The sequence below is a fragment of the Chinchilla lanigera genome, unplaced genomic scaffold (genome assembly GCF_000276665.1).
Source record: "Chinchilla lanigera isolate Chin_1 unplaced genomic scaffold, ChiLan1.0 scaffold00073, whole genome shotgun sequence".
Classification (NCBI taxonomy): domain Eukaryota; kingdom Metazoa; phylum Chordata; class Mammalia; order Rodentia; family Chinchillidae; genus Chinchilla; species Chinchilla lanigera.
In genome coordinates, this window is record NW_004955474.1 from 8,601,835 (window position 1) to 8,627,738 (window position 25,904).

At 36.6% G+C, this 25,904-nt stretch overlaps 1 protein-coding gene across 1 annotated transcript; it reads right to left on the reverse strand.

Moving 5' to 3' along the window:
• Positions 1-1,123: 1,123 nt before the first annotated feature.
• Cpa3 (carboxypeptidase A3 (mast cell)) lies at positions 1,124-24,602 on the reverse strand. Its single transcript, XM_005401423.2, has 11 exons — positions 24,535-24,602; positions 24,364-24,439; positions 21,591-21,715; positions 12,573-12,675; positions 12,376-12,477; positions 11,180-11,278; positions 9,547-9,657; positions 8,584-8,674; positions 7,314-7,516; positions 5,086-5,170; positions 1,124-1,348 (listed from the first exon to the last, which is right to left on the reverse strand). Exons 1-11 carry the CDS (start codon positions 24,600-24,602, stop codon positions 1,161-1,163), a joined length of 1,251 nt encoding a protein of 416 aa, XP_005401480.1. The 3' UTR covers positions 1,124-1,160.
• Between the last annotated feature and the right edge of the window lie 1,302 nt (positions 24,603-25,904).

Sequence of the window (25,904 nt, forward strand, 5' to 3'; positions counted from 1 at the left end):
ATATATATATGAATAGCTGTGATAACTGTACTGCTGATGTCTGATGGTATATTGAAAGGGACAGTTAATGCTTAAAATTTTTTATGTTCTGACAAATTTTGCATGTTTATATCTGGTAATCAGAGCAATTGATTTGAAGGTAACAATATGCAATGGAACTACCACAGTGAATTCCTACCACCTTGTCTAGTGAAACTCTGTATTATCTCTAATGCTTTATCTAATAATTATTTTCTCATTGTCTCTAATGGTTTGAACAATCTTCCATTCTTACATCTGGTAATCTAAGCAGTGTAGTTGAAGATAACAGTATGTAATATAACAACCATTAATTCCTATCATTTTGTCTTGAATCCCTTATCACTTTAAATGTTCTTGCTTTGGTTTGTTTATGTTTGTGATACTGGTATGCTGCTATTGTTCTTTTTTTTTCTCATTTACTACTCTCTTTAAAATAAAATTTAAAAAAACAATGTTGACTTCTATCAGAGAAAGATATATGGGCAACAGGTATTTAAAAACTCAAGATATTATTTCTTATTAACAGACTGAATAAAAGCATTCATCTGGACTATTAATACTAATAGAGAAATTCAGAGAATATGGTTTATAAAAAATAGAGGATGCATTTAGAAAGCATTGGAATACATTTTATTTTTTCATTATATCAGTACACAAAATGATGAAACTATGTGATAAAAATCAGATTTTAGAGAAAGTAAAGGTTTTTATTCCTTTCCTGTATCCCACAGTATATCACCTTTCAAAATACTCAAATACTTTAAAACAGTGCTTTCTGATGAATCAAACTTACAACAAAGATTTTATTTAAAGATTTTACTTAAAACTACTTTGCTGGGCTGGGGATTTAGCTCAGCGGCAAAATGCGCCTGCCTGGCAAGTGCAAGGTCGTGAGTTCGGTTCCCGGTACCGGAGGGAAAAAAAAAAAAAAAACAAAACTACTTTGCTAAGGTAATACTGGGAGTAATGGAAAGCAAAAAAAAAAAAAAAAAAAAAAAATGTAGGATTTAAGTGAAGAAGACTGGGACCTGTTCAGGAGGTGTGGAAGCTACAGCCAGGGATAAGTGAAGATTGACTTTCTGGTGAAAGGCACACACTTACATAAAAGGACTGGTGTATTCTAAATGGAGGGTGATCCTTTAGGTAGTATACTTGAGGATGTACTTGGCAATAAATTTGACAGCTAGCATGGTCTCTTTGCAGGTTGGCTTTATCAGTGATTCCGGAAGGAGGAAACCAAATTTGCCTTTATCACGGAGCTCAAAGGCAAACGTGTGTTTGATGCCCAGGTCATAAGCCCAGTCTAAAGAAGACCCTGCTGCTGGATCTGCAAAGCATAAGCAATAAATATTGAATTAGAGATAAATATTAACATTTTCATTGAAATGGAACTCACTGGTGTAAAATTAACAATAAAAAAATTATGTGTGCAGTTAATTGCAGTAATGAGTAAGAGTAGTGGTCTAAAGGGTACAGAGCATGTAGTAAAACATAGTCATGAATTTGTAATCCGCCATACATTTTAAATACATGCTACATTTAAAAAATTACATTTTGGTTGGGTCAGGACTAAACTGACTCTACTTCCTAGACACACATTGCTGCAGACAGATCAAGTACAGGCAGTGGAGGAAACCAGCTGAGAAGTTGTCACACTGGTCATTGAAAGTCACCAGGGAAAACTACACAAAGCTATCCCCAAGTATGCTGTTTGTAATGGTTTAGGTCTCCATATAGTCATGTTGCAAGGGTAAAATGTCATAATTAGAAGGCCAGAAAAGCTTAAATTAGTGATTTTAAGGACATATTTAATCCTTTAATCCATACTTCCCATGTCAACTTTTATGAAATTCCATTAAAGATATTTTTTAATATTGAGATTTGAAAATATAAGTGTAAATCTAGAGGATATATATATCTCACATCCAGAAGTTATATGTAAGTGTGTGTATGTATATATATATATATATATATATATATATATATATACTATCAATGTTTTTACATGTATTCTACTTTATGTACTAAATAAGTGGTTCTTTTGTATAAAATCATTTATGTTCTAGAGCAAGTAATGAGCTTAACTGATACTGATTAGTTTATGTTTGAAGATAAGAATCCAAAGCTGTGATTAAGAAAGAGGGAAAGACTATTTTGTTGGAAAGAGGCAGAGTTGGCTCATAAATTATTCAACAAACATTTATTAATTCACCTGACATTGCTACAAAAGAGTGCAAGTTACAGAGAGGGTGCCATAGAGTCTCCAGGGACTTATAACTCAGGAGAGAGAAGTGAAAGTGTAAATCCATACAGATGACTAGATACATTATGGACCATCGGAAAGGGCAATGACTTAAGGAAAAAAGAGATTATGCTTGGTGAGAACAAAGACATTTCATTCCCATCTTTGCTGAATACTGCCTTTGTGATGCAGAAGGTATTTGAGAACCTTGAAGAAAGGTGAGTTTTTTTCTAGGTGGAGGTGAAAGAAAGTCATTCTGGCTAGTGATGACCAGGATGGAAAAGCCTGGAGCTATTTTAGGAACCTGTGGGAAACATTTGAGTTGGAGCAAAGGAAGCAGTGAGAGTTTGTGGGCAAAGTTCAGGAAACCTTGGAAATCATGATGTTTAAATTTGGAGAGACAGTATGCTACTTCTGCACATGCAGATGTTTAATCTGGATTGGAAAGAGCAGAGAGCAGTCAGGAGGCATGGGGAAGTGAAACCTTAACCTGGGCTAGAGTCAAAGCCCTGGGAAGAAAATTGAGGGACTTATTTAAGAAACACTGATATGAAAGAGCAATCAGAGTTGCTAAAAAATTTCAATCTGGGTATTTGGGAAAAAATAGCATATTGTTAATGGAAAGAGGAACTCAGAGAGCATTTGGATGAGGAAAAGAAATGGGAAAGGAAGGCAGAATGATGTGTTTAGCACTCGTAAGACATTCAGGAAGCAGCTCAGGAAAATGAAGCTTGAAATTATCGGCAGAAGCAACATAAGTAGAATTGGTGTGCACACATTCAAGGTTATTGTCTTCTTGGTGAATTGATCCTTTTCTTATTTAATAATTTAGTGCTCTCTTTGCAACTAGCAACTTTTTTTTGTTCTGAACTGTACTTTATCTGATTTTTACCCATTTTTAGAATTTTAAAATTTTTTGTGGTGTTGGGGATTGAGCACTGGGCTTCATACCTGCTAGGGAGGTTGTCTGTTACTCAGCTATGCCCCATTCCTCTCTGACCTGTAGAGATTAATATAGCTGCTTCTTTTTGGTTTAATAAACATTTTTTATCCTTTTTATTTTAATCTTTACTGTTATATATATATATATTTTTTTTTCCCCCGGTACCAGGAATTGAACTCACGATCTTGCGCTTGCCAGGCAGGCGCTATGCCGCTGTGCTAAATCCCCAGCCCCTTTACTGTTATATTTAAGATTAGGTTTTTTTTTGTGTGTGCGTTTTTTGAGACAAGGTCTCCCTATGTAGTCTAGGCTGGCCTTGAACTCACTATGCAACCCAAACTGGCCTTGAACTCTCTGTGATCCTTCTGCCTCAATCTCCTTGACTAAAAGTCGATCAGATGCTTTATTAGAGCAGTTATTTCTAGAAATTTTGAATACTTATTGAGCTGCTACAGCCTTATATGAAGGAGATGATTCTATACAAATTTTGTCTTCCTTAAAAAAAGTTTCATTTATTTATTTATTTATTTGGTGCCAGAAATTGAACTCAGGACCTTGCGTTTGCCAGGCAGGTGCTGGGCTCCTGAGCTATATCCCAGCCCCTCCAAAATTTTTGTACAATATAGTAAAAATTAAAATACTACCCAGTTGTACAGAATAGTGATTTCTCTGGGTCCTGTCCTCCCATTTTGAAAGTGACACAGGATGGGATGGAGCTCTGATACCTCCAGCTATCTGCCTCTCTCTGTGAGAATGCACTTTCCTTGAGAGCATTATTATGACTTAATACTTTCTACCCATCCCTGAAAACTCCAAAATACCAGGGTATTTGGCAGGCACGCTAAAGTTTTTGTTCACTAAGAGATTATGATATAGTGCCATACATACCTCTTTAACTTATAGTGTTATAACACACACACACACACACACACAATGCTCACACAAGTAGACAAGATAGAGTCCCATTCAGTTTAAATAGTTAAAAAATAAGTGCAGACTCTGTCTCAGTTAATTCTTGTTAGTTCCTGTAAAGATAAAATGTTACTATTGGTAGAAATGGGAAAAAGGGAAAGTGTTATGATTTGTGTCTAACTGTCCCCTCAAAGCCTCATGTGGTCCTAGGTGGGGCTTTTTCAGAGGTGGCCAGATCTAGAGTGTGTGACGCTGGAATTAATTCATGGTGCAATTCTAGGATCCAGGGCACCAGAATTAAGGGTGTAAGTGCTGTCCACGCTAAGTGGCCTGGATAAGATATAAGGCAGAGAAAGAGCTGTGGTGTCCCTTTTTGCTTTGCTACCTTCTGCCGGCCATGAACTCTTTCTCCTCTGCAATGCTGCTCGGCCGTTCCACGTCTACAAACTGTGAGCTAAATAAACCCTTCCTCCTCTAACTTGTGGATGTCCGATATGCTGTCTCAGCAAGAGAAAAAAGTAACTAAGACAAAAGAGCACGTATTAAAGTGTAACTTTGTATTTAATAACACAAATTGAATAATTGTATTAACTATTGATTTAGTAATTTCTGCTAACCCTGTAATGTAAAAGTGTATCATAATCTGTTTAGAAAAATCTCCCCTCCCCACAAGATGTGATCTGTTCACTAAATTCACACATGATTCACAATCTCCTGTGAAAACGTAAGTTCAAATCTAGTTCAATTTGAACTAGATTTCTAATCCCAACTTACACATTTGTTAGATTTCTTTTTTTTTTTTTTTGGTTTTTCTCCGGTACCGGGAACAGAACTCACGACCTTGCGCTTGCCAGGCAGGCGCTTTTGCCGCTGAGCTAAATCCCCAGCCCCCACATTTGTTAGATTTCTTTAATGTTTATAAAAAGAATTGGGAAAAGGGTCACAGTAAATGGCAAGAGAAACTTACCAATTATTGATGCTGTTGGACCATAAATATAGCTGGTTTCATACCGAGTTGATACAACGTCAGTGCCAATCTTTGCAACTTTGTTCTGGAAACATAGGAAAGTTGCAGTAGAATAATAAAATACTCATATTTACTCAACTTACTAGGTACTAAAAATCATCTTACAGGTTATTTGCCATTTTAATATTGAGTAATATAAAGGGTTAAATGAGAAACATTTTCAGTAAGCGATGTTAGTGATTGTAAAACTTCTAAATGTGAAATCAATTGTATACGGCAATACCAGATTTCATTTTCTCTCTCTCTCTCTCACTTTCTGTTAAACCATGCATTCTTTTTTCAGCAATTTTTTCTGAGGTGGGTTCAAATATTTGTCTTTTCCAAAGTCAAGTTCCCAGGTTCCCCATCCCTTTGTGTATAATAGGTACCACATTGCTGCAGGACTTTTCTGTATTCACCTGGCCTCAGCATACCCAGGGAAGAAAGAAACTTCTCCTTTCAGGTGTCCTGTTAAATGACGGTTTTTCTTCCAGAGTGGGATTTTACGTTCTTTAGTACACATTAGTGATCTGTATTATGAAAATGATTCTTGGAGTGAACTTTAACAAAATAGAGTCATAACATATTTGCATTCCAGATGAAGTTTTTTTAGTCTATACAGATAGTGCATCTAACTAAGAAATAGTTTCTTCTAAATTAACTTAGCTGCTGTGTAAGAACTTTTATTTTACTTGAAGTGACTGTTGTATATATATATGCATTTTTATCTATAATATCATTTTCCTTGGAGTAGATTGAAATTGTGTTGCTATATCATTGCACAAATTAATCAAACTCATGGGTTAAGATTCTCAGCTGGGTTGGGTAACAAATAACTTTACAGGCCACCTGTTTCTCTAGAAACAGATTATGATACACTTTTATGTTACAGGGTTAGCAGAAATTATCAAATTAATAGTTAATACAGTTATTAAATTTGTATTATTAAAATTGTATTATTGCTTATTTTCTTTGTTGTATACACATAGATTGATTTAATGACTTCTTTAAATCTGTGATCTAACTCACATCAGGTACTATTGTGCTAAATACAATAGGCTGAGGTCAAAGTGAAAATTGAGATTTATTTTTTCCCTCACGTTAGTTTTACAAGGCAGTACTTGAAACGTAATTTTTACTGCATATTTCCTGACTAGCATGGGATTCATGCTAGCCTTTATCTGTTTTATGTGATTTCTTCTGCAACAATTCAAGATATTTATTCTTATATTCACTCATTTACCTCATCACTTCCTGTGTGGTGGTTTTTTTGACACCCATTTGTGGAGTATTTTTCTCAAAGCTAATATGATCAAATCAGTTTTTGTGGAAAGAAAAATAATGTTCAGTGCATCAAAATGTTGGGAAGATAGTATGTTCTTAGAAATGAAGCTAACAGAATTAGCATCATTTCCAGGTTTTTCCAGGATAAAAATACAATGGATCTCCTTAAATCTGGTGTCTCAGGATACAACTAACAACTGTCTTTATTGATCAGTTAGGCTTTTGCTGTGGAAGTTTTGTAGTGTGACCCACGGTAAATGTTTTCTGAGCTCTGCAGTAGTAGAACCCTACTCTGAATAGTTTTGATATTTCTCCTTCAGGTTTCCTATTACCTTCAGGTTTCTTATTTAGAGTCACATTAAGAGATTTCCTTCTTAAAATGCTCAAAAGTAAAGGGCAACTGGGGTGTGGGAAAAGAGAAGCGAAAGAAGGGGAAATTATGTAAGTATGTATATACAGGACAGCTAACATAGTTGTACTACTGTCTTCTATTGCTCTACAGAAAGGAACAGTTAATGATTACTTGTTTGATCAATCTTGCATGTTGTTTTCCTGAGAAACCACTTTGAAGATAACAACAAGTAATACAACAACCATGGTTAATTTCTACCACTTTGTCTGTAACTCTGTTTTGTTTGTACTGTTCTTATGCTATTTTGTAAATGGATGTCTGTTTGTTAATATGTTTTCCTTCTTTGATTTTTTTTTTTTAAGAGATTTCCTTCTCTATATACTTTTATCATGTGGAAATTAAAGATCATGACTTGAACTCCAAATAAAACTTAATTAGCCCTTTTCTTTGGGATTAAAATATGGAATTCCTTCAACATAACGCAAGTTAACAAAGAATGGACTGAAAAACAATAGTGATGTCAATGTATAAAGCACAGATTTTCCGCACATACCAGGTCCTTGTGGTTGGGCGGCAGTTTTGTTGTATAACCGTAGGGAAACAGGAGCTTCTGGGAGTAGGAATGGAAGGTGATGTAGGCTTTGATGGATTTCAGGTGGCTTCGAATGAAACAGGTGACAGCTCTTGTTTCTTTCTCAGATTCTGGGGCAGAGCCCCCATAGATGTTACTGCACGGATTATTATCGTTTAGAGACGCTGCAGAAGACATGCGAAGATGCGATTACAATCTGCTCTGAATCAGCACAGCCCTACCTTTTCTGATGTGGATTCCCAAAATACCTTCAACATTTTGGCCTCTTATGTTTACAGAGCTGCCTCCGTGTCTCTTGTGACACAGACTAAGTGTACATCGATGTCATATTGTAAAATTTAGTCCATGGGGATATACTTAAACTTGTCTATTTCCCCTCTCCTTTCCTATGGCCATAGGACAAACACATCCAAAGCATCCCAGGGCTTAGCGCCAATAGACACTCCTTTCAATTCTATTCCAACTCTAATTTGCTAGGGTCTAAGGTAAACACCTTTTCTGAGCCATTTTTTTCATCTTGTTTTAATAGGAAGCTCTTGACTAGCAATGCCTACAACCATCATCATATTCATTATGTTAGAATTAAAAATGGAGGTGATATTTTTAACCAAATTAAATGCAGAAGAAATACATGAATTGGGGCAGGGGTGATTTTTACCCATAAGAATAATCATTCAATTTTACTTGGGCAGCAACAGCAGCACCATCTAATAAAGAAGGCCTCATTTCTATTAAATATTTCCCCTGCCCCCCGATGTTTCTTTTCACTAAGAATCTAAAGAATTACTTGTATTTCCTTTTTATCCACTGGCATTTCTCAACTTTCATCAGAGCAGGAACAGGAAGGACCTGCGGTCTCTTCAGTTTATCTGAATTTTTGTATATCTGGATTTTAACTGCCTTTTAGAGGGCTAGACATGAGAGATGATTTGATAAACAACTGCCCCTTAAAAGAAAAACCATGCATCTCTCTATGGTAGTGATGTTTATTTTCCCTTTAGTAGATGAGAAAATTAATGCTCTTTCGGAGAATACTTATTTTTACTAAAATAAGGAGGTGGTTTAGTGAAGTTCCGTTTCTTTTTTGTTAATTAAAAAAAAAATTTAGAGATGCATACAAGTGCAAATACTGCATGGTTTCTCTTATATGAGAATCTCTCTCTCGCTCTGTATATATATTCAGCTTCTAGATGCTCCAGCAGTTTTTGTCAATACGAAGCCTACAACTCACAGTTCCATGAGACATCAAAATTCCTGTTGAGGTCAGTGCCGATACACCTGGAATTTGGGTTTCTGGAACGATTTTTTCTCCACATTCGGTTCTGCCAGAAGGACACGCGGAAGCATTTATATCAGATCAGTTTGTACTTTTCAACTTGATCACTTCAGATTCTCTTTTCAGGTATCTATAGCTGTATTTGAAATTTACCTGGCTAAGATGCATGCTTTTATTTTAAAGAAAGATACTGTTTTCTTGTAATTTGTAATTAGAAATGGATGCTGATATTCCTAGGACTTGAAATAATTTGGTTAGGTTCTAAAAACTGTTGCATAGTTCTTAGTATTAGAGATTTGTCATGTTCTGGAATTATGTATAAATTAAATTATATCTTGATTACATTTTCTATCATTTATAGATTCAGATAAAATACAGGTCAAATTGTGACTATAAGAGCATAGCTTTTAGGAAAGAACTTGATGTTGTACTATCTGTCTGAAAGTTCAGTATAACTCTTATAAACAACAGAGCAATAGAACATCCTGTTAAAAGATTCTGACCTGTCTTTATTTATGCTTTGATATTATGACTCTCTCTCAATCCTTTCCCAAAATGATGGAATAAAATGATTTTTGCTTTAAAGTCAGTGTGTTTGTAAAAGTCTCTAAATGGCTTTTATTCTCAGCTAAAATACACTATTTCATACACTAATGCATTTCCTTTTAATGACTGCTTTTATTTCATTTTTTCGTATTACTACCTTCAGCAGCAAAAAAATTCATGTTATTTCAAGAACTTGTGCAACAAGAAATTATAGTTGACTTAATTTGAAATTGAAAATTTCAAATGTACAGATTTCTGAATTGAAATTAAATTATTACCCAAATCTTATATTTAATACACAACTATAAATATGCAGTAAAGCCAATAAATAATGTAGTCTTTAAAGGCAAATAAGAGAATATAGAGCAGTACCTGTGTCCATGACCAAATATATCCATCAACATTGAACACAGGAAGAACATAAAAATTCATTCGGTCCAAAAGTTTGGTCATAATTTTGTTTTTTCCATAACTTTTTGTTGCCTGTAAGTGTAAGTAAAAAAAAAAAAAATCAGTATATTGGTGTGAAATTTACTTACCATGGGAAAGCTGTGGTTCTAATAGTCATAACTATCATTCCTCGAGTCATTTGCCTTCATTTAAGTGATTTTAAAAATATTTTTCTTAAACTGCACAAAAGTAAAGGACCCATCAAGATTATAGAAAAACTACTTATGTATACTAATGACACTAATTGAGGTATATTTTTTAATGGATCAATTAATTATTGAAACATAAAGCTCTCAGAATGTAGCATGCAAGTCATTTCATGGGAAGTGTAGAAGCCAAGTAGAAATTTTTTTTTTTTTTTTTCTGGTACCGGGAATCGAACTCACGACCTTGTGCTTGCCAGGCAGGTGCTGTGCCGCTGAGCTAAATCCCCAGCCCCACCGAGTAGAAAATTAATAATGCTACTTGTTTTGCCTGCTTTTTTCCCTTATATCTTTTACATAAATACAGATTGAGTTAATAAGCATAGGAATATGTAAATATTGGAAAAGTTAACATGTTTACAAATAGGATTAAAGAAATAACTTTCTTTCTTTTTATGGTGCTAGGGATTGAACCTAGACCCTCATGCATGCTAGGCACATGATCTACCATTGAGCTATGACCAGGACCAAGAAAAAATTTTATTAATGAAAAACTCAAGAATTTGGAGATTGACCAGTCCGATCAACATTTTTCTTATATCTGACTCAAATTTTTGTAGTTATTTGGACTTTCTGTGGCTACAAAAATGTCTCTCTGGTTACTCTTGGAAAATTTCTTGTAGGTATTTGTTTACTAGAGCTAGGAAGTTCCTTGTAGTCCTGTGATGTGTGTTCCTTCATGGGCTAAAGGAAACTCTTGGCCCTTAGCAGAAGAAATAGCATAGCTGCAGGGATGGATCAATTCTACTGCTAGATTCTTTCCTAGTGAACATATTGATGGCTGGACACCTATGGTTATGCATATATTTATGTGCAAACCTGGTAGAAAGAGAAAGTTAAAAGGTCTTAGGATTCACCCTGTATTAGCTGTGGAGTGTCAGGAATAAAAAAAATATATATATAAACTGCCTTTGCTGTCAAAAGCTGTTATTTCTCTCTTGGAAAGGAAGTTTAAACATGAAAATTTCAAGTTCATGAATTGACATCGAAATCCCTGAAATGAAGGTCATGTTTTGAGTTTATTGAAGCTAAGTCAAATTTGCAGGTTATAATATGAACTTAGTTTCCCATTTTGCATACTTACCTCCAGGAAAAAATTCCATATTGTAGCAAAAGAGTTTCTTTTCATTTCATAAACTCTCAGCTGGAGTTCAAGAAGTTTGACGGAAAGGGTAATTTTATAAAAACTACCACAATGAATAAAATCTGGAACATTTATATCCCTGACAGCACCAACGAAGGGCCACTCTAGTTAAGTGGGCCTGTGCTCACTGGAAAGGGGCGTAAGCTCTTAGTAAAGTGCAGGAGACTTCACAGTCAAAGGAGAATCCTAAGTGTTCGGATGCACTCACCTGATAGACAAACCACTGGCAGAATGCTGGGGAGATCCATTCTCGTGCATGAATGCCGCAGTCCATAAAAATAGCCTTTCTTCTTTCATCTTTTCCAATCTAGTTAAAAATAGACTTGAGACATTATTTTGCACGGTCTCGCATATTGATCCCTTGTCATCCCATAGCTCATTCATATTCTCAGAGCAATTCTTCCCCTGTCTGTGATTGAACAGGAGCTGTGTTTGCACATACTGTTCTCAAGGAAGATGAGGGCACAGATCCTTCAGTGTCTATACATAATTCATAATCTGCTACGTTGTGTTTCTCAAAAATTTTCCTAGTGACAGAGCTACATTTGGGTTTTCTTTTTTGAAAATATAATTTATTGTTTTTCTTACTTTACTGATAACATCCTATGTTTTGAGATGTAAAGTTACTTCTATTTCTTTTAATTTTTCTGGTTTTGAGCAGAGGGGTGTTTAGCCTGACATGGAGAAGATTTTGTATGGTGCTTGGAGTGGGGAAGAGGAAGAGTAGCAGACATTTGATGGTCTGTCAGTTTTTTTTTTTTGGTTCCAGGAATCGAACTCATGACCTCACGCTTGCCAGGCAGGCGCTGTGCCACTGAGCTATATCCCAGGCTGAGGGTCTGTCATTTTGAAGACTTTGATACAGTTTTGGAGTGGTTGGAGAGATGGTGGATGGATGTGAAACGATTGGTTTCCCAGTAATTAGTGCTTTGGGGTTGTATCTTCAAGTGGACAACAATCTACAAGCAGCTGAAGGGCAATGATCAGCTCTGCGCTAGGAAGAAATCTCACATTCGTGCAGAATTGAAATGCCTTATGTACAATTCTGGGGTCCCGAGTCTATGATATTAAATTTTTTCTGCATAACATTAATTCATTATTTTCACTGAATTTTAATGGATAGAAAAGGAGTTTACACATCAGAGGCATCATAAACGTTTGTTACGAGGCTATGGAATGTGATACTTGTCTGAGTTTATCAGCTGTGCAGTCACTGACCAATCATCCTGGTTCCACTGAAAACCATCTGATATTTCTATTCATGCACTTAAGTCTACAGTAAATATTCTTTAAAAGATCAGATGTGTTGCTGTCTCAAACTTAGCTGAGTTGTAAGACAAAGTAATCCTTAAATTAATGCTTTTCAATAACAGTAAGAATCAGTGGCTCTTGAATGATTTTTACCTTGAGAATGTAGAGTGGATTATCTTCAACAGTTGACCCGATTTTGATACGAGAGACCATTTCAGGATGCTTGGACACCATTTTTTCAGTCCAAGCTACAATCTTAAGAGCAAAATCCATGTTGAGGAACTACAACAAAGGAAAACTTTAAACAACAAATGATGGAGATCACTTTTGAAAAAGAATTTACACCGTACCTTGTTCCAGTTATTGTATTTCGCATAACTGTGCCTTCCAGAGATCTCTTCTTCAACATCAAACTGTTTCTCAATCTCTTCTTGTAGATCATGTATGAGGATTCTGTTTGACAGGGCAGTGATAAAGTACGCATTTTATCATGGGAAAGGAAAACATAGTTCTCTTTTCTTTGTAAAAACGTTCTCTTCCTTCTTTATTTTTAATCAACTTTGTTCTTTTTCTTTAGTATTCTTCTCTCATAATTTCCCTTGAACATATCTTTTGGTATTTTCATTTTGATATGGTACATATCTTATGGTATCTCCTGAGTTTTCCTTTTATCTAGAGGTTCTAAGATGATGGTCTTTAGTTATAAGTGGCTAACAAGTGCTTAAAATAGGATTTGTCGGGGCTGGGGATTAGCTCAGCGGCAAAGAGCCTGCCTGGCAAGCGCAAGGTCGTGAGTTCGGTTCCCGGTACCGGAGAAAAACCAAAAAAAAAAAAAAAAAAAAAAAAAAAGGATTTGTCCAAAAGTAGAGATTGCTGAACATTTAAAGTATATCCTAAATTTTGAAGTGTTAGCATAAAAATTATGAAAAACTATCCATAAGTTTTATATAGACTATTTGTTGAAATAATGATATTTTGAATATATTTGATGAAATAAAATTTATTGCTGAAATCAATTTTACCTATTGATTTTTACCTTTTTTTTCTGGGTTTTTTTTTTCTTCCGGTACCAGGAATTGAACTCATGACCTTGCACTTGCCAGGCAGGTGCTTTGCTGCTGAGCTAAATCCCCAGCCCCCTGATTTTTACCTTTTAAAGGCTACTAGAATATTTAAAATTACACATCCAGCTTATGCTATACTGTTGTAGTATTCCCCATCCTTCTCTATGGCACATGCATGCACACACACACACATGTACATACAACACAGCCAACAATGGATATTTTTATACATCAACCTAAAAATCATCTCTTCTTATTTCATACTTTGAGAGCTTGGAGAAACTTGAGTAGTAATGATGATGATAATGATATTAGTAAGCAGGTATTTAGCACTGACCATGTGCCAAGCATTGATCTGACCTCTTTATGTATTTTAACTCTTTTCATGTTCACATGAGATTATGATCTTCATTTGAGACACTTGGCAGGGGTGTGAAAAAGAGGCAGGAAAATCATTGGGAAGCCAGTGTTGGAGGTCACCATAATGTCAAGTGAACTAACAGACACACAAACTCAGATACCTCATAGTTTCTCTTATATGAAAAACTCAGTATATATAAAGTACAAAATAAAAGACAGATACTAGGAAAAAAGAGGGAAAAAGGGATTATAATCCAGTATGGACGATGTATCTAAAAGTGTATCTTAATTTAGTACAATTATCTTACTATTAGTCTGGTTTCTATTCTGTATATATGATAATTAACTTTATAAGGTTTTATATAGTAAGTAAATAAATCTGATGCTGGAAGAATAAAAGGGAGGGGTAGAGGGAAGGGGAAAAAAGAATTGAAATGTGTTATATACAATGAATGTAATCATCATGTACTGTAAAAATATACTAATACAAGTAAAAAGAAAATTCAAAAAAGGCTTTTGTCTCCATTGTCTACCAATTTTTATCTCTTTGAGAATCATTCCACCCTACACCACATCTCCCAGAGTCCCATGGCTCTAACGATCGGTGGCCTGATGTTTGGCTGTTCTTGAATCTCCAGCTCTGTCCTCTCCCCTGAATTCCAGACAAGCATACCCAACTGCCTACTCTACATTTTCATAGACTGCTCTTGGTTAACATGAGCCAGTTACTGCTTCACAGACATTCTTTAATCTTAATCTTGCCAGGATTATTATTATCTGATAGATGAGAACATTGTTGTTCCAGAGAATGTACATGTGCACAGTTTGCATGTGATGGAGTTGGGAATTTGATTCTAAAATATTTAGGATTTGTGTTTCCAAAATGCTATCTTCATCATATAGACATGTCTATTTCATATTTTATCTGTTTTGAAATTTTCTATTCAAATCTCTTTCAATTCTTATGTAAGAACAAGCCATACTTAAATGTATAAAAATTTAATTTTGGATAGTCTGCTTATTCTTATTTTTAAATTTTTTGTTTTGTTAGAATAATTTTGGAAATCATTAGATTCATCAGAAAAACAAGGCTTTTGATAGGAATTGTACTAAATGATGTCTGAGATGAATTTTATTGTTAATATTGGACCATAATATAATTGCTTCTTTTTAATTCCTCAGTAACATTTTATATATGTGGATTGCTTATTCATATATTTTAAGATTAACCTTGTGAGTGGTTCCCCCCCCCAAAAATTTTAAATTGGTTATTATTTGTATTTTATTTTTTATTTTTATTTATTTATTTATTTATTTATTTTGTCTTTTTGAGACAGGGTCTGGCTATGCAGTTCAGGCTGGACTTGAACTCACTTTGTAGCCCAGGCTGGTCTTGAACTCACAACGATCTGCCTGCCTCAGCCTCCTGAGTGCTGGGATTAATTATTTGTATTTTAAAAAACAAACTACTTGGTCATATTTACCTAATAACCACTTTATTACCTTAAACAAACTATCTTTTTACTTTTAAGACATTTTCATACTGTCTTCAGGGCTTTACATGTGGGCACTACTCTTATTATTACTTTCTCCAATAGTTATTTAGTTCCTTCGGCACATAACATTTTGTTCTGCAAAGTTCTACTTCCTTCCAATTTTTCCTTGCTCTATTGCATGGGTTAAACTCTGAATGATGAAAAATAATAATAGTGAAGGAGCCATTCTTTTCTTTTGTTTGCTTTTCATAAGCAAACTTGCTTTTCAGAATTAAGTCTGATATTGAATGCCTGTGAGATTAATATAGCGACATCTATTTATGTGATGTGATTATTACTGTCCACTGAGGTAAAGTTGCGTTGAAGTCTATTACTAGGTTCCTTAAAGGCTAAACATTATGTTACAGACATAGAATATTTACAAATAGCCTCACAAAGAGCTGTTCTTTTTTCTTGTGCATAGAGTTCTAAAAAGCTTGATTAACCTAGAAGAAATTCATTCAATGTTGGGAAAATGGCTTGCTGAAAGTATGTTGGTATCAGTGGGTGTTAGATGACAGAAAAATAAAATAAGAATGAAATTACCTAGACGGAAGGATAAGTAAGCACAGGAGTAAGCAGTTCCTTGCTGGTGGTCCATTTACCCCAAAATACTTTTTTTTAAACTTCCATCTATTCCTTGAGGATGTTATTCTCTTATAACACAGTAAGAAATCATATTGGTATTGCTCACTCTTTATGCAAAGATATACTCTATTTTGTAGTTCAGAGCACTGTGACCCATGATGTAAATATTTCAATGAAAATGTTTTAAAGAAAACAGTATTTGAAGTTGTTTACCCAGACAGTTTCCTTATTTGGATCATCTCATTTCCCATTGATGCCATATAAATAAAAGTATTACCCTGCTGTTGGTTATGAAATAGACACACATTTTTCTTTTGATAGCAATGACACTTGAGTGCAAGACGGTGCTATTTTTAAACATTCATCCTAGTCCTTTTGTAGCCGCGATATGTACCTACGCAGGAAGCAGTAACCTGTACGCAAACGTTCTTGAGTGTGAACCCCAGTTCTGCGTCTTATTTTTTTGTGTTTTGTTTTTTGTTGGTAATGGGAATCAAACTCATGACCTTGCACTTGCCAGGCAAGCACTGTGCCACTGAGCTATATCCCCCGCCCTCGGTTCTGCATCTTAACACATAATGTGCGCAGCTTAAGCATTTCTCTGAATTTCAGTTTTCTTACTTTTCCAGTAAGAACAAATACACCACCGAGGATTGTGAGAAGGCTGAAAAGAAATATGAGGGGAGCCTGACAAGCCTTAGGCATCCAGTGAAATTCAGACTACTGAAGCTGACTTACAATACTAACTACCACTTCACAGAATTAACACACTTTAAACTCAAATTTCATGGTACACCCTTGTTTGATTCCGAAATATTCAATTTCTTAGGAAAATAAATGGTGGACATGCAGAGCTGCTTTCTACTTGCTTTCGTGCAGACTGACTGACTGACTGATCTGGGTTCTGATGCGGAACACAAATACGGTACACTCCTAATTAGAGTTTATTTAACACATGGGACCAAGCGCAGCTCATGAATATTGATTCCCATTAACAGCGCTGACAAGCGCATTATTATGCACATTACACGTAACTTGCTGTCTGCTTTACTTCTGACCTACGAATCTGGGATTTCTGAGAAAGTAAATGTGTGACAGCAAATTGAGGATCAGGTGGGGCATGTTGCATTCAAACTCAGAGGAAGCCTGAGGAGGTTTCGGAATTACATTTTGGGTGGTCGCTGCTGATATAATGAATAGCCGTAAGGGAGAACACAGCTAAGGAGAGAACACAGCTTTTGTACCACCATCTTAACAGAAAGTAGAGGAATCAGGTGAAAGAGAAGTTTTGTGATCCCAGAGTCTGATTCATAGGATCGGGCAGTATCAAGGAGTCATGGGAAGCTTGCATCTAAGAACAGGTTGGGACTTACACACATCAATTTCGGTCTTGTGAAAGCAGAAGCAGAAAGAAAATCATGTGAGCTAAAATACGACCTTTCCACAAATGCAGCTGCAGAGGACATCAGAAGGATGCCAGATTGTTGCTGATAGGGAATAGAAATTAAGCCTAAGGCTGGAAATTAAGAACTAGGGCCAGATGTTATCTTCATGAGCCCTTTCACTAACCAGAGCCAGGCTTAAGCAGATGAAACCAAATTACTTGCTACCAAATATTATTTCAGTGCTCCAAGATCTGCTTACTTTGTTAAAAAAAAATCCCCAAATGTGGGTGAAAAGATAAACAATTATCACCGGGGATTTAATAATACAAATGGCCATGTTAATTGAGACTTTCTTATGTGCCAGGCACTCTGCTAAGCTCTGTATTTACATTTTATCATGTCAATACTGTCCTGTTGACAGTGGTAATTGGGAACCATTATCACCCCCATTTTTGTGAAGGTTAAGTCTGTTTGCAAAATTGTCACAACTGTTAAATTACAGGAGATGGGATTTTGAACCTTGAAGTATCTGTCTCCAGTACCCTAGCTGGGACCATTAGACAAGAGTGTCTTCACCACAAGCATGGAATCCTGGGCAACTGTCACGAGATCTACTTCCCCAGGCTTCAGAGGTTTGCTTGTGCAAGGCTACCTAATTGTCCAGCCCTGGAAGCTTGTCACCGAGGTTAGGGAGCAGTTAAGAGGCTCAGAGAAGTAAGATGAATGAGCTTGCAATAATTTCAAGGCTACTTTTAGAGAGCAAAGGCCCGGAGAACTGCGCCATGGGCTCTAGTGTGTGTGTGCGTGAATGTGTGCATGTGTGTACTGAGGAAAGGTATTTTCAGAGAGGCAGAGTCATTGCTAGGGTGATTTTTACTGGGTTGGATTTTACTGAGGTCTACTTAATACCAGGATAGGAGCTGTTCGTAAAGTAGGGTTTTATGTTTCCACAAAATTCAACTTCACAACTCCCTATTTGGGTTATTGTGCATCAAACTACACTTACACAATCTCCCAACTGTGTTCTACCATGTGTTAGATAGCAAAGTTTAAGGCACTGATTTGTTCAGTATGAAGGGAAAGGAGCATCTGGTGTGAGGCTCCAGTTATTCTGTTCCACTATTTGTGTGTGTGTGTGTTTGCAGTGGGTGTTATGTGTGTGGTGTTTGCATATGTGTGTGCTCATATCAGTGCATGTATAAGTGGCCTTTCCTCTACCTGAATTAATAAGTAAAGGAACCAGTCATTGAGGGATTTTATGGTCCCAATTTCCAGGAAATACCCCATGAAATAGCTTCCATTGTATCACAATTTTACAGATGAGGTAAATGAGGTGGGGAGAAGATAAATAAATCGTCAGTGTGGAATACCCGTGGTTTTAATGCTACTAGATACAGACAGCTTTGCTTCAGAATTCGCTTCCTGACCTACCATACTCCTGTTTCCTGCCATGACCAGTAGGTCTTCAATATCCGTAGGAGGCCTCACCTACATGTTATACTCTTGGGGAAATATGTAAAAATGCAGAGCAGAAGGAAAATAAATGGATGACACATTAGATGAGTCATTAGAATGATTATTTGATTGAGACACTTATTTGATAAGACTGTGTATGTACTTGGAATATGAATGTGTATTTGGCTGAACAAGGCAATCAGACATTGATCTGAGTGTTGATTATCATGGTGGCAGTTTGGTATGTACCTGTTTGGTATTCCCCACTATAATTTTAGGTGAATCTTAATAAGATTTTACCTAATAATACTATATGTATTTTATTATTATATTAATATTTGTTTTCTGATTTCCCTTTTATTAGTAACTCTGTTTTCTAATTTTAATTTCTAACCCAGGAAAGGGCCATATTAAGGACTATCTAAATGTAAAAATATTCAGTAAAATCACTTGAGTTTTGAACTGCCAACTCTAAATGTGGCATCTGTCCCCCAAGTCTTAGTCCAATTGGTTTGTTGTGGTTTAGTCCAGATGTGGTTTCCCTTTCAACATTTGTTCACCAGTTTGTGTGTATTATTTGTTTCTTGGACTTGGCCTTTTGTGATTTTTGTAAAAGTGTATGTAAAAAGGAAGTAGAGATGCTACTTTAAAATCAACTATGGCTTAGTAATTTCATTTTTGGAAAATTAAAAAAAAAATAACACGCAGATGTTTCCAACTAAATAGTGTTTATATGCATTGTCTAATGAAGGGTGTCTAAGTAAATCATTGTGTCAAACCAGCATCTTAATATGGTTTTATTCAGCCTGGTGCTTGGGCTCAAACAGATGTTTCTGTTCTTAGAACCCTCTTCTGTTACTGACTGACACCAAGTAACACATATAATTAATATGCAAATAAAATTATCTATATAATTAGTGCTTGGAGACAAGATTTTAAATAGTTCTTGTCTGCACAGATCACTTTACATATTTATATTTTTGAGGAAGGTAACTATCTAATTATGTGGCTTTCCCACAACTGTGGCTAATTTGGGCCAATTTCCAGAAATCATGTCTTAATTAGATAAAACTAATTTTTAGAGGTAGTTTAACACTTTGCTTCTTGATGTAGTTAGCAGGAAGCTATCTCGGTCCACGAAAAAGTGCAAAAAGAAAAACCCCATGAGGGTGTAGGCTAGATCTCTACTTGGGTCAGAATCAGTTCAGGCCAGCAGAGGCTTAGAGGCATGAAGAGGAAAAGGGTATATGTGAGTGATTTGATAAAACAGAAGATGCCAGACACCTACCTGGGTACTGTCCAGTTATTTACCTCATTATCCACCATCGTATCAAGCAATTAGTCTTTTGTCTGCATTATGACAATGCAAGGAAAACAAGACTCTGATCTTTTACCTTGCTGTTCAAGCCAAATTGTATATAGGGTGGAAGGATAATTTCTTTCAGATGAAAAAAATCAAGATGGTATCTGAACCCACTGTAAACATATTCTAGAATGTACTATAAGTTTCTGCAATCTTGGAGGCATATCTATGGTGTGTCTGCTTCCAATTTGGGTGCAACTTATAAAAACATAAAAGTCAATATGTTAAAGGGAAATGGTTCATGCTGGTATAGATTAATTTTGAGCTACATTTACCCAATTTGTTAATTTCTACATTTATTTCACCTTCCTCTTGGACCAATAGCAAAAGCCAAAACGGTGATCAATAATCATCCCAAATAATAGCCTGCTACATTTTAAACACAAAACATTTCTTGTTTACTTGTCTTATGTATATCTTTTCTTAATTTATATTTATTTGCGGCATTGTACTATATCATAAATACAATCAAGTCATGAGTAGCAGTCAGTCCTACTCTGTAATATGATTACAGATGTCAGTAGGATCTTTCTTAGTCAGTAGAGGCCTTTTGAATTAACTCTTCAATGCCCAGTGACCCATGAAATGTGTTCTTGTTTCAGGAATTTTACTATGTAACAAAAATGAATTTCATGCAAAAATTCAAAAAATTTCAGTCTTTGGCATAAGTGGTTTAGAGCAATAACTTAGGTGAAGGAGGCATGAAGTAGCGAATTAAAAAGGAAAGATCTAGTGCTTAGTTTTGTTTCGACAGTAAGTGTCTCAATAAAGGAAAGCCTGGAATGACAAGGCCTGGGGAAGTTGCAACCGGACCTTTCAGTATAGCAAACGGCTGACTGACTGTGTGACAGTACAGTTTAAAGACACACGTTGTTTTCCAGGTTTTGCATTGATTTGTGATATTCATTGCTAAGGTCTTTTTTGATTCATGACTTCAGGGACCAGATTGTATACGACCGATGGTTGGTCGTATACAATAAACTCTAATTTTTTAAAAAAAGTTCTCTGTAGGACTACAACAATTCATTTCTGCATCTTTGTCGCATTGTGATTTTTCTCTTCTTTAAGTCTTGTTCTACTGTTTTGCTATTGTTTACTCTGAGGAAAAATTTCTTTCATGCAGAATTCTGTATTTAGTACCTATTTTACATTACAACATCTCTGAATTACAGAGGTGGGCTTTTTTTTTTTTTTTAATCTCCTTTGATATGTCAGGAGAATTCAAATACAAGAACACGGTGTGGGTCAGCATCCTTAGTTCATCAGCTCCAGGCCGATTGCTTCTCAGTGGTGCAACTGTATGGCTAATCCTTCCGCGTCTACTCATAAGGGATCTGTGCTTATGAGGAGCTGGTTTTGGAGACAGCAGATGTAGGTAATTGTCATTTTTGCAGATCAGAGCAAGCGCAAGATGGAAGGTGAACTGCCTATGATCTTATCACCTCTACGAACATGCTTCAGGAGTCTGCTTGGACTAAAGTATGAACGTTACCTTGCACTCCGTGCTTCAGTTTTTGTGGGGCTCAGTTTAAAAATAGTTTTACTATAGTACCTCAACATCTCCAGGCTCTCAAAATGTCGAGCATCTAACACATATAAATATTCCAAAAGGACTTACTCGTAGTGCATTGTATTTTGATCCAAGGCAGACCGTAGAGACTGGGATTCTTTCTCACTAACTCGGAAATCCACCGTCATGTTAGCGGCTACATGGTGTATGGCATCTGGATACCAGAAGTCAAGCTGCAGAGATGAGTTCACTGTTAGCCATAGTTATTTATGTGATTACCAGCACACATGTATTAAGAAATGGCCATGTGCTATACCCCACGAAGGACTTTGGGATTTGGTGTGACTAAGGTATGGGCCCTTCTCTTAACAAAATGAGTTTTTTTTTGCACAAGCATCTAAGAACTGTTGAATACTAAGAAGTGAGAAAGGAAATATTTGTATGGATTATTGTTTCAGGACATTGTATCTATAAATGTGAAAAGGATGGGTGGCTCTTTTGGTTAACCCCTTTGCTTCTCCTATTTTGGAGTTTAATAGGATTATTCATACTTCATATAGCCATAGCATCTGGTTCAAATCAGGCAGATTAAATATCTGCTTCCTCCTCTATCAGTTCTCAAAAACAGATATCCGTGTAAATTCTGGAATTCCTGGAAGGTTCGCATACAACAAGAAGGCCCAGTCTCCCAGCTCTGCCACTTTTTAAAGCAATATATCCTTGGACAAGTTACTAAAACTCTGAGTTCCAGTTCTCTCTCCTGAAAAAATGGGGCTCACAGGACCCCCTGGAGCGTGTATTGAGGATTGTGAAGTGAGTGAAAGGTGTAAGGTCTGGGACATGCGGGGATTTAACAAGTGCTGATTTCCTTCTCTCTATATTCCCCTAGCTTAGATTTTCAGAAATTTAGTGAATGGGCCTGGAAGAATAGTCCTCAGGTTAAAATTCTTGTGGTTGTTCAAAATCATACTAATTTGAGAAAACCAACCAAGTGTGGGGTTCCAGTCTGTGAGATATAAAGTAATGCTCGATTTCTGTCCATCACACGGAGACTGTGGGCTTGTCTGTATCTGTTCAGCTGCCTCTTAGTTGGATCTCACTGTAACTCTAGGTGAATCCATTATGGGATAGCATGAAGCTTCCATGAAACAGCCAGTATGTCTATTTACTTAGATCAAAAAATTACAGCATGGGTTGGACACCAGAGAGAGGCAGTGTGATTTACAGGTGATTTAGGTAGGCCATGATATCACAATAGCAATTTCTCTAGCAAGGTAGGTAACATGAAGTAAGATTCTAAAGCTTGGTGAACTTTTATGAGCATTTATTGAACACCAGGCATAGCACTGTGTATCACAGTTAAAGAATCTAATAAGGAAGTGATGGAAAGAATAAGCTTGGTGTGAGATGGAGCTACATATCCATATTTCCAACGTGTTAACCATTACCGGGGAAGGAACAGAGCGTCCCAAGTAAGCAAGGAACAAGCCAACTTGGCTCATGAGAGTCAGTGCACAGAGAAGAATTCTTGCAGGAGCTGCTTCTTGCAAAATAAGTAAGACTTAGCCAGGTGAAAGGAGAAACACATTCTTTATGAGCAAAAGGACCCAGGATGGGTGATATTCAGATGTCTATGGAGCTTAAAGACCAAAATGATAGAGGAGCAAGAGAATAAAAAGCATGGCAGTTTGGCAGATCACAGAAAACTTTGAAGAGCAACAGAAAATACAGAAAATGCTTCTACAGCAGTTATCATGGCCAGGTCAGCTTCTGAGAGCTATGCAAAGCCTACGTAGTCTATAAGGACGTTGGAGAGTAGTGTGATAATTAGCTACATTTCACAGAAGAAGAACTGAGAACTTGTGAGGGTCAGTGACTTGCCTACCACCACAGAGCTTAGGTGCAGCTGGGAGCTGAACTTCAGCAGATGGCTCTGAAGAACATGTTTCTCCATACAAGGCTGCCTTGAAGTGGAGAAATGTGACTCTCAAATTTTAGAGAAACAATTAGGTTGCAGTGCAGATAGTAGTAGAACCCTGAAAGCTAATGAAGGTTCTATTGAGATTGTTCCAGGAAAAGGCAGGAAGAACACGGACAGTGACAGCGGAGAGGAAAACGTGGTTGCAGGAAATATTTGGGAATTAGAATAAGCAGAACTTTTGACTGTTTTGGTGCAGAGATAATAACATACAACTAGAATTAATACCAGCTTTGTGTATTTAAATCTGATACATGATCTTGATTTACATCTCTGTAAATCTAAGTTAACTTACATCTTCAAACGTTAGTTCCTCTGTCTTAAATGGGTTAGTCTATGCCCACGACATTGCAAAGCTGTTGGAAAATCTGAAATAACCTAGGGAAGATGGCAGGCACAATAAGCTTTGTATACAGGAGGAGCTGCAGAAATGATAAAGTGGTTATTTTGGCCTGCTGGATTTTAAAGGACTGATTTAACTCCAAGAGTCTGCTTTTAAAGTATACCTGCTCTTGGAGAGGGTCACCTTGCTATCAGCCAGTACTTTGACATTAGCAGTTTGCACTGTATCAGAAAGTGTGTCACCAAAAGAGATCAGAATGGGAGTGGGGTGAGGAGGGAGAAGAGGACCTGGTAAAGGTGCCAAGCACACCCCATTATTTTACAGTTTTACCTAGAAAAGGCCGTTACTTGCAAAGCTTTGTGGAGGAAAAACAAATGGTATTCTACGAAAGCAAAACAAAACATGAAGTATTGGCCACTGGCTGAATTATCCAAGTAGCTCTGGCAATTTTCCCTTATGTTTGGTAGTCTTTGGTCGCCTTGTGGGCATTAAAAATAAAATAAAAAGAAGCAGCTTTTAGAGACCAGAAGGAGCAGATAAAATATCCCCAAATGCTTTACCTCATGGGTTTTGGCCAAATCCTTTATGACCTTTGCTTGTTTTTCATCGTGGGGCTTCACACGGAACACCTTCTCCCTTCAAGGAGGCAAACGACAAAAATGTGAACTGTAAAGAAGATTTCTTCACCCTCTTCTTACCCAGAGACTGGAACAGTGGGTAGTGAGATTTACCCGTCAAAGCGGACAGGAGCAATTCCAAGGGCAGTAGCAATCAAACTCAAGATCAACATGAACCTCATGGCTCTTCTTTGCTTGATGTGAGACCCTCTGCAAGTTTTATGCTGCAGCCTTTATCTGGAGGAGCAGCTGATTTCCTCTTAGGGCTTCCTGGCATGAACTGCCCTCCCTCCCCGTGCTTTTTCATTTGGGGAGAAAAGGGAGAACACTTACCCCAAACACCCAGGCTACTTTACCTTTTATACTAGAGAGTGCCCATTTTACAGAAAGAGGGAAGAGGCAAATTAATCTAGCAAGTACATTGTCCAAGGTAATGCAGGTTATATGTTCATAGAGCTGGGACGGGAACCCAGGTCTGCTTGTTCAAAAATACTATTGTTTCACCACGCTTCTGTTGAAGGAAGGAGGATATTGGTTTTATATTTGCACTTTCAACCTGTGATGAATTTGGGTACTTGGCTACAGAATCTTTGTGGTTTGTCCTCAGGAACATAAAACATATTTGAAGCTTGACTCTAATTTGTTAAGTTAAAAACATCTAAATTTCAAGATATTTCGAACAACCTAAAAATGTAAGTACTATGGCAAATGTTGATGTGTTCACTATCTAGATTTAAAGATGATAAAACTTTTGCTGTGTTTGTTCTCACTTTATTTTATTCTTTATTAGTACATGTGTATGATGCATAATAAATATTCATTAAGGGGACTTGGTATGTACACATATTGCAATTTGATCCTTTTTTACTTCCCTTTCTTCTGTTCCTCTATCTCCCCTTATCCCGGGATCCCCTTTCCATCTCCTCCACAGACAGCTTTCTGTTTCCCATTGTCTGCTTTTTATTTTGCTCTGTCTCAACTCTTCTCCCCTTCTCTCTTTCCTATCGTCAGAGACAAGCCCTATTTCTAAAACAGGTTGAGAACAACTTGAAGACAAGAAAGCATGGATGCTGTAATGTTTACTTATGGGGCGTTGTTTTCCAATCTGGGTGCTGTGCATGCCAGAAGATGACTTTTGAAAACTGAATTAATGAAAGACATTGGCTTGCTATGTAAAAAAATATATGGAGACGTCTTTAGCCTTGAGCACAACTCAGTTAGTTATGGAGTGTTTGGGAGAATAACACCATGACCTAGAACCATAGATAATAGAGTGAAATGAAATTTTAAAATCAGATGACTTGGAATTTCCTCCTAAAAAATTTGTCCTCACATTGGCCACTGTATAGATGGGTGATGTGCAAAACTTCTTGGAGTTGTGGTTGTATGTTTTCTTTACCAAACTAACATTGCCGGGTGGATTTCCTGCTACATGTACAGCAACCGAAATTCCACTCTTGGTCATCTGGTGGATGTGTTATATA